This window comes from Populus alba, chromosome 3 (genome assembly GCF_005239225.2).
Source record: "Populus alba chromosome 3, ASM523922v2, whole genome shotgun sequence".
Taxonomy (NCBI): Eukaryota; Viridiplantae; Streptophyta; class Magnoliopsida; order Malpighiales; family Salicaceae; genus Populus; species Populus alba.
The window spans coordinates 8,772,304-8,782,835 of record NC_133286.1 but is presented as its reverse complement, the minus strand read 5'-3'; the positions used below and the strand labels follow the sequence as shown (position 1 = coordinate 8,782,835).

Here is a 10,532-nt window from a genome sequence, read left to right as displayed (position 1 = left end):
TGTGGTGATCCATCATGCATACACACACCCCAAAAAAATAAAAATTAGAAGGTGGACTCCACTTAAATCCACGTGGCTTATCTGTAGTCAAGGGCTCCCACCGTCTTTGTGGATCCATTTACTCTAGAGAAATTGGTAATGAAACGAAAAACAAATGTAACGAGAAAATTAAAAAAATGTAAGGAGATGTGAAGGAAAATCTTAAAATAATAGTTATATTTCTTAAAACTATTTTCATAAGAAAACTCAGAATTCTAATTTACAAACAATATAACGAGAAAAATAAAAAATAAAAAAAATCAATTAACCATGTAATTCCATTTTTTAATTAAAAAATAAACAATAAAAGAAAACATGATCCTATCCCTGTGAGAAGGACAAGACTGACAATTGAACAGTTGCCTCAACGAGCGATCCCCCGCTCTCCTCTAATCAATCCCCTTAATGATGAAATTCCTAAAACACCCTTATCCTCTCTCATCTCTTACTCAAGCAAACAAACAAAGAGGGAAAATAAATCCCTCCCTTCTCCACAATCTCCCCCCCTTTCACGCAACTCTCTCTCTCCTTATATATAAATAAACTATCCGTTCATACAGCCACCATGACGCGGCGTTGTTCGCATTGCAGCAACAACGGCCACAACTCTCGAACCTGCCCCACGCGCTCCTCTCTCGCGTCTTCGTCTTCTTCTCCTTTATCCGGAGTGAAGCTCTTCGGCGTGAGGCTGACCGATGGGTCAATCATTAAAAAGAGTGCGAGTATGGGAAACTTGTCGGTGCACTACCATTCGTCTTCATCAGCTGCCGCTTCGCCTAATCCTGACTCTCCTCCATCTGATCATGTCCGTGATTCGGCTCATGTACCTGACGGCTATTTGTCTGATGACCCGGCTGCCCATGCTAGCTGCTCTACCAATCAACGCGGAGACAGAAAAAAAGGTTTCGTTTTGTTTAGTTATAATTTGTTTATTATAAACATATATGTATTTGTGTTTATGAATAAATTGCTAATTTTTATTTTATTTCATATTGATGATTTTGAGGATGTTTGTTAGATACCGTTCCGGGATGACGTAGGCGATTTGATTGATATTGTTGATTCTATAATTAATTGTAATATCTATCATTGTACTTTTTGGATTATTCTTTGGTTCGTGTGTGCCATTACGTTTTGTTGGTCGGTTGGTTACCAGTCTAAGAGATTTTGGTCAAACACATAGCGATACGATAACGGGCATAAATTTCAATTCTAGTGCTGGATTCATAGCCATACGAGGACAACAAGGCTCCAAATTAGTCCTAGAAGTTAGTGTTCATATTTTCATAGTTAAAATAATATTTTTTTCTATTTAGTTTAAAATATTTTTATTGTTTTTCCAGCTTTGTTTGAGATGTTTTTTCTAGTATTTAAACAGCATAAAAGATAGTAATTTTTAGTTTTTTTATTAGAAGGTAATTATTCAATAATAAAACTATGAATTAGAGATTCTATATGTGATCCCTTCCTCTAAAAAGTCTGTAATTCTTGTTCTTTGATTTCTATTCCTTAGGTTTGGCTGGGTCAGTTGGTATTAAAACCAAGTGATTTTTGGTGGTTAGTTGCTTGTTGTGTGTTGTTAAATTAACCATTGCTGGAAGAAGTCCTAGAATAGGACATGCCATGTAGGGGGAGATGAGGAGGTTCCTGCTAGGGAAAGAGATATCCAATAGTTGGAAAATAGAAAACATGCAGACACAAATTGTATAACTAACTCTCTAGTTAGCGGTGGTGAGAACCCTAGAGGATCATAAGGAAAATAGTGATCATGAATTAATAAACAATTTGAAAATCATTTTCAAGGGCGAGAGGTGCAAAAGAGGCAGCCTCTAAATCGCAATAATCACAATAAGTATCATGGAGACTTTAGGGTTATAGATAAAAGTCCTTGAGTTCGCAATAGCCTTGCAAGCAGAGGAATTTATTGACTACATAAAGTAGAAAGGGTTTTTAGTATAAGGAAGTCTTGGACTAGATGAGGGTGAAGCTGATCGCCATCACATTAAGGGGTGAGTTTTTGCTTGGTGGAAACAATTGAAAATAACTTGAGAAAAGTTCAGACAAATAGAGGACCAATGAATGAGAAAAGAAGGGAAAGAAGATGAAAGATCTCTTTCTCCCTTTCAATTCAAATACACTTGAACTTTATACCAGCAACTCCATATGCGGAGGCAAGAGGGGAGATGTTAATGAATGCATTTGATGATTTCTATCAGCTAGTGGCGAGGAATTACCTGTCAAAAATAAATGAGCAATTGATGACCAAATACTTAAATGGATTGTGATAGTCCATCAGAACTTCCTATTTTTACAACCATTATGGATGATTTCAAAAGCTTATTAGAGGGCCCCAACTATGAAGAAAAAACGATTTGTGAGGGTAGCCAACTGAGACTTTTGGTTTGACCAGAATATACATCCAATGATCAAAGAACAACCACTTAGCCTAAACCAACCACTCAACAAACCACACATCAAGGTTCTAGTTATGATTCTGGTTTTAGATTTAGGTGTTAAAGGTGTGGTGACCAGGGGCATCGCTCCATTGAAAGCTGAAAGTCGGAGAGTAGTTCAGGAAAGAACCTTTTGATTGAAGAACCCAAAGATGAACATGTTTATGATGAATTAGATGGTAGAGGATAATTGTTGTATGAAAATGACAGTGCTACTTACGTGATCCAAAAGAGCCTATTGACTCCTAAGGATGATTTAAGTGAGGATTTGTTGTGCACCGATATCTTTCATTCAACATGCACCATCAAAGACAAGGTGTGCAACCTGATCATAGATAGTAAGTGCTGCGAGAATGTGGTATCAACATAGACGATGAAGAAGTTGTAGCTTAAATTAGGCAACTACCCTAAACTATACAAACTGTGTTGGTTGAATGATGCAACAAGGTAATCGTGAATAAACATTGTCTTGTTTCATTTGTATATGTAAGAAATATTATAATAGTGTTTAGTGCTATATCGTATATATCAATGCGTTTCATCTATTGTTTGGCAGGCCTTGACAATATGACAAGAACATAGTAAATGATCGGCGAAGCATTTAGTTGGCATTTATAAGAAAAGGGGGCAATTGTTAGAGACTAAATCAAGCAAGGATAAAAAGTTAATGTTTTTATCCTAGATTATGGAGAAGGAAAAGAAATATGCGTGCGTGGAGAATGAGAATAACGTGAGAAAGAGATCACGACTAATAATTATTTTGTGGAGATTAAGAGTGTTATGGGGATTAATTCTTAGGCTAGTTTGTCTGCGTTTGCTAACCACATAGTAGCAGCACACTAGAGGTCACTAGAGCATAAAGGAGCTGATATAGCTTTCAGTGGTGGTGCTTTTTAGTCGCTAGGATCATAGGGCACAATCGAGAAAGGATATTTAAATAACTCTTTTTCTAAGGCCCATAGTCAGAAGTGTTCCCAATCCTATTCTTCTAATGATTAAAAAAAAAAAAAACATAATTTATTGAAGAATCATGATTTGTAGACTTTTGATGTTTTTATTGTGAAACATGTTTCCCTATTTTTGATGAATGACCAAAACTCAAGGACGAGTTCTTTTCAATATGGAGAGAATGATAGAGGAGATTTCGGTTAAACTCAAAGTCTTACTATAACAAACATAACTTTCAATTTAAGAGATTTTATAAGCTAAAACTCTACTAGGAAATTCCATGAGCCCTGTTTGATATGAGGTTAAAGTTTCGTAGCCATCAGAGGTTAATAAAGCCCTTAAATTGAGTTCATAAGTTACTGATTGAGATTTGTTATATTTTTGTTGTCAATTTAGAGTCTTTTTTTTTTCTATTTAATTTACTTCTTTATTATTTTTATAGTTTTGTTTAAAACATTTTTTCTAGTATATAAACAGCTTAAAAGAGTTGTAATTTTGAGTTTGATTAAAAGAGATTTTTCAGTAATAAAACTATAAATTAGAGTTTTTATGTAATAATTTCTTCCAAAAATTCTGTCTTTCTTGTTCTTTGATTCATATTCTTTAGGTTTGGTTGCGTCAAGTCTTCAACAAATTTTTGGATTTGTGTTTGTCAGTTAAGTTTTGTTTGATTAATTAGTAGTCTTTAAAAAACCTGGAATCGAAGTAGAATATTAGGTAGGCTATGTAAGATGGGGAATTTGAGGGGAGTCAAATCCGAGGGTGGCATTGAATCACTAATTAATAATGGATGCTTTTGTTTTCTTGATTCTCTTACAATTAGTAGTGTCTTAATTTTTATTTTTGTTATATGCTTTAATTTTTTATAAATTAATTTCCATGTCTTTATTAATCTCGAAACTTTTTAAAAGTTGAAAAATTAGCTCAACTTTAAAGGTTTATTGTCTAACAACTTAGTTGTTTTAATATGTATTTGGTTTATTTTTCATGAAATTCTACGTAGATTCTTCAAGGGACTTTGTGATTAAGCGATTAAGATTGCGTTTTAGTCTCTTTAAAACTGAGGACTTTTGCTTCATTTATATGCTTTGAGAACATGAGACAATTGCATTTATTTGAGACATTGATGTTAAAATTGCAAGTTGTCTTGTAAAATTAATTTTTTGAGTCAACATGTATCTAACAAGCAAAATCGAATAAAAAACTTGAAAACTAGTAAAATTAAATTTACTAGTTTTATGAATTTGACTCGTGCAAAATCGATATGAGATTATGAGTTTTATGAATTTGACTTTTGGGATTAGCTTTGACTCAATAGTTACAAAAATTATAAAAAAATATTATTACTTCTTACAATAGTTACAAATATTACAAAAAAGGACTCATTTAAACATATTATTAAATTGGATCTTAGTATTTTTTTTTTAAAGGGATAGTTAACTATAGTCATCTTATATTTGACATCATTAGATTAAATTATTTATTTCATTTGAGAAACTATTCCAATTTAAAAAATCTTATGCCAAAAGATAGCATCAAATTTTTGTATGTGTCTATTTTTTATATTTTCCTCACATTTATTAAAAAGAAACTCTTTAATATTTCTGTATATTTATTAAAAAGATATAATTATGTTACAATTCACATCACGCAGGTAAACATCAAACTAGATAAGAAATGTTTGAAGAGGTGGGAAAAATCTTAAGTTTTATGGAGTCATAATGTGTGTTTCTTTCTGGAATTTGGGTTTCATTTAACCTGGAGCTTTACTGATTGGGAGCTTACTATGATGAGAACAACCTAGGTGTCACTAGGTTTTTGTGTACTTCCTACCCTTCAGTAATTTCCTCCTTGTATTGGAAAGTTTTGTTATGATTCATACTATATCTCTCATTTTATTTAGATAACTTGTTGACTCTTTTTATTAAATTTTAATGTAATTTAATTTTTTGGTTGGAATTATCAATATATAATTAGTTAAAAAAATCTACTTATAATTTTACGATTTGAGTTTACATTGTATTTTCCATGTCGTGTTAAGAAAGTATTTTTAACAACCTTATTATGGGATTTGTATGACCTGTGCTAACAACCAATTGTGAATTATTTCTGTTTTTTTATTTTTTTCACCACAAGAACCACATAAGTTATATATTTGTTTTCTTTGTGTCATGTGAAGGGTTTGTCCTGAAATTTCTCCATGTTAAAACCAATTTTCAAGCTTTAGGTTTTGCTGTGAATTTCTTAAGTTTTGGTGTTCTTTTCTTAGGAAGAATTCTCTCCCTTTTTTTTTTTTTTTTTTAAGTTTTGAAGATGTGTTAGAAGCTTAACGTTAATCTGAAATGAACTTATTGTTTAATAGTTGTTATAATCTTGTTTCGAAAATACAATTCTAGTAATAAGCATGTTTTGTGAATGTTTTGACTGTCAACTTATAATTGACAATTGAGGTTGTTGCTTTCCTTGAAAATTGGTTCCCTTTTCTAAAAATGTTAAAGAATGTGGGAGTGACTCGTACCTTCAACAATTAAAATTGTGATTTCAACATTTTTAAATTTTCTCAAATCTTTTGCATAAGACATGTGCTGTGAGCATGCAAAATTCGCTATTGGATTTATTGGCAGACTTGCACTCCAACAAGATTATCTTGTCAAATAAGAGATATTATTTGATTGGCTTAGCTCTGTGTTTTAAGGTGATTCCTGTCAATCGTTTTCTTTTTCATGTCTTGCATTTGATGAAATGCTCCCAATCAATGTGAGCACCATGGCTCTGACCACACCTCCTTCTGGCTATTGAGTTTTGGTATTGGCGGTAGCATGGCAGTCACCCAGTCATTGATTGCCCCACTAAATTGACTATCTTAAAGCTTATACATCACTTTCCCTCAGCTCCTGCAGTTTCCCAATTAATAGTTCCTGAGTCATCTGTCATATGTTTCTTGCCTACACCTTTTCTGGGATAACTAGATCTGTGTTTCATAAAACTGACTTGTTTTGTCATGTCAGATTATATAATGTGCTACTTTCCTGATTATTATAGTGGGAATGATAAGGCATAGATTTTTTAACTGTAATTTTAGAGAATTACCTGCTGTCTGGAATGGTCAAAGTCTGAAATATTATTAGTTTGTTATTTCAGTTTATTAAAGTGTTGATTGTAGTATGTTATTATTTTTCTACCCTAAGTTGCCTACACTACTCTTGCATTCTTGTATTGTAAATTTATAAGGTACTAAAGGACGACATCTGATATTTTATAAAACTGACTTTTAAAATGGGCAAATAAAATGGGACAATTAAAAAACTGCAATAGGGCCAATGATAATGGGATGGATGGAGTAGTTTGCTGAAGCAGTTTGGCTTATGTGTTTTATGTCTTCGATTCTTAGGTGTCCCATGGACTGAAGACGAGCATCGGTTGTTCTTAATTGGTCTCCAAAAATTGGGAAAAGGAGATTGGCGTGGAATAGCTCGAAACTTTGTGGTATCCAGGTCTCCCACCCAGGTGGCAAGCCATGCTCAGAAATTTTTCATCCGGCAGAGCAATGCCACTCGGAGAAAGAGACGGTCCAGTCTTTTTGATATGGTTCCAGAAATGGTCTGTCTTGCTTCCTTTGTGTTCATTTTACATTTTTATAATCAGATTAATTACATTGTAATGCTGGAAGTCAATGATGAGATGCACTTCTTGGTCTGGTATGACAGCGATGCTGCAGAATTTTTAATCAAAATTTACTTTTGTTATCATCCACCCTTATATTTGCAGCCTGTTGAAAGGAACTTGTGCTGCTTAGCCTGTGCCCTGTAGTGTCCTGCCAGCTAATGCCATGGCTAGATGATGTGTTGCTTTATGCATTTCTAATTTTCGTTGATACTTTGAAAGTGGAATTTAAACCTTATTTTGTTATATGTTTCTCAGGCCACAGATCCGCAGCCAGTGCCAGAAGAGCAAGAGTTGCCATCTTCTTCTCGGGCAGGAGATACTGGTAGTGCAGATTCACTACCTTCATTGAATCTCTCTCTCAAGCCAGAATCTGAACCGATGGATATTGCATCTCAAGAACTAGTCAAGGAACCTGATAAAACCGTGATGGGGCTGAGTGAAATCAAACCAATTGTTCCTAGTTCAAATGAATTCAGCTCAGTTGTTTCAGGTTCGAGTGAATTCACAGTAGCTCCCGGATTCTTCCCAGCTTACATGCCAGTTCCCTATCCGTATTGGCCTCCAAATACCACCTCCTTTGAAGAAGGTGCCGGTGCAGCGGCTTCGCATCATGAGGTCCTGAAGCCAGTTCCAGTCATTCCAAAGGAGCCTTTTATTGTAGATGAACTGGTCGGTATGTCTCATCTGCATCTAGGAGAAACTGATAGACACCACAGGGAGCCTTCACCACTCTCCCTGAAACTAATCGGGGAGCCATCAAGGCAGTCAGCGTTTCATGCAAGTGCTCCGGCTGGTGGATCAGATTTAAGTAATGGCAAGGCTAGTTCCATCCAAGCAGTTTGAATTCCAGAGACTGGTTAGTGTCCAAGTTTTGCTGGATATTATTATACATGGGATAACAATGGTCGGGTTTGAAATATATTTTATTATTCTTTCTAACTGTAAACAGCTAGGAGTATAAATAATTGAATGGGTAGAGGCGACATAATACCTGTTTATTGTTTAGTGCTTCAAATGATGATTCGCCAGCTGAAAGAGTGACTTATCCTGCTTGAGCATAGATCATCATCCTCCGTTGGCGATATGCATTTGTTACTTCGTTAGGAAGTCTTGCTGCATGCATCCCAGATTTGCATGTTGGTTGAGTCTTTTTTATTATTATTTTTGGAGAGACTAATTAAACGTTGGTCTAACCTTAAATTGATGCATCCCAAAAACATAGTTAATTAACTAGGTACAATTCAATGGAATACACACACACGGCCCCTGCCCTTTCTTTAGATTCAAACTCCCAAATTTTATCCAGTCTGCTTGCAGCTCCGTTCAGATGTTATAGTTAATTACAAGAGGTTAGTGTATGCGTTCTGCTTCTCCTCCTCCTCCTTTTCCAATTTTGTATGTGTATTATATTAATTATTAGTTAATCACTAGGTACAATTCAAAAAGAAAAAGAAAAAGAGGATGGATCGAAACGTTGTTTACATAGTAATATCTGCAATAATATTTGCATCCATGTCAGTCCCAAATGTTTGCAAAACAAACCGCATAAACACTACAGTGTACGTATCATCAGAGCATGTTTATAGGCGGCACATAGCGCCATCTTGCTAATATTTGTTACACAGCTAAAAAAAATGCACGCATGGGGCTAACAACAAGATTTTTCATAGCACATGGCATCGCTTTCTACTTTAACGTGTGCTATTCTTCCATGTAAAATCAACGATGATTGTTCGTCACAGAGTAGAAGAGAGATAAAAATTAAGTTGGAAGAGTCATTGGTTATCATTAGAGATAAAGGAGCAGTCTATCAAGTGATAAGAAGTCATAATCAATAATAATAATAATAATAATAATAAAAACAATTGACCAACAAAGTTTGAATATGTAATTAGAGAGAGATAAAGTTTAGAGTTTTCAATAGAATAACTAATTAGAAGTTAGGGATTACACTATAAATTACCTATATACCAATTTATCATAATTTTACTTGTATTAGAACCATATCCAAATTTCTGCAATTTTTTCTTTTTTTCCATGAGGGTTTCATTTATTTAGCTCTTTTCTTTACAAATTTATTTTTTTTCCTTAATCAAGTTCCTAACAAACACATTCTCCTTTAAAACTCATGTGGTTTCTTTACATGATGGCATTTTTAGAACTTATTACCTTCACTTAAGTTTCAAGTGTTATTAGTATATATACATTATAGTCAATCTGTTGATTGATTAGAGCTATTAAGATTGATATATATATATATATATATATATATATATATATATATATATATATATATATATATATATTCATTCCTTTATGAAAGAAAACAATTGTTCTTATAAGTTGAGGTATGAGAGATATTTAAAATTAATAAATAGATGCTTATTAGATGACATGTGCACGACCCTAATGCCTCTATGAAATCAACAATCCTTATGTTCTCATCTATTCCAATAGGGTCATCATCACAAACCACAAAAGAGCACGTTGATGTATCATTACTAACACAATCAAAAGATTGATGTCTTCTCTCAAGTGCAGGAGTGTCGAAGTAATAAATAACTCGGCAAGACCGGGGTCAAATCATAGGGAGGTTAATTGTATAAATTATAAATAACAATAATACAACAACAACAACAACAACAACAATAATAATAAAGAAGAAGAAGAAGAAGAAGTTGATGAGAATTTTGAGATGGAAGATTAATGTAAGGATTAAACAATGATAAAAACAAATGTCAAGGTTAAAGGATCCATTAATGGTATTTCAAACAAGTATAGTATAAACTCTTATTACTCAACTGGAAACCACACACAAAGGAGGTTTCAATCAGATTATAATTGTTAACATGATTACATTAATTATCTTGTTCGAGTAATGCCAATACTTGTAAATATTATCAGGTATTCATGGTGATAACTTATGTTAACAACAAATCAAGTTCCTTTCATAGTACAGGTGTAGGTTATACCATACGGTTAGGCTATGAAAGTGTCAAGCATTTGTTGTCCCAGGGATTGTTCAACACAAATCTATATTAACCATTTAACAAGCAAAGTATTAAGAGTGAGTAAGATAATAAATATAAAACACATTAGTATCAAGCATTAAAGTCCATGTTGAGTTTATATTATACTTATTCTTACACCATTAATGTAACCTTTTCACCTTGATATAATAGATTTAGCTAAATATAATGAAAGAAAGAAATATAAATAAATAAGATAAGAACATAATTATATAAATAAAGGAAAGGAAATGAAAAGCATAAACAAGAGATTAATATAACATAAAATAAAACTTAAACATTACAAAATACAAAGAAATAGAGTAAGAGCATGATCTTGATCTGAACACCAAGATGCCTAAATGCATGGCAAATGTCTTCTTTTATAGGCCAAAATTTGGAACTATTGATTTGACAA

General features: G+C 33.4%; 1 protein-coding gene across 1 annotated transcript; it reads left to right on the top strand.

Annotated features, from left to right (window-relative positions):
- Positions 1–509: 509 nt before the first annotated feature.
- LOC118037951 (transcription factor MYBS3) lies at positions 510–8,134 on the top strand. The gene is made up of 3 exons (XM_035044138.2): positions 510–941; positions 6,832–7,040; positions 7,362–8,134. The coding sequence occupies exons 1-3, from the start codon at positions 605–607 to the stop codon at positions 7,947–7,949; spliced, it is 1,134 nt and encodes a 377-aa protein (XP_034900029.1). The 5' UTR covers positions 510–604; the 3' UTR covers positions 7,950–8,134.
- Positions 8,135–10,532: the final 2,398 nt, after the last annotated feature.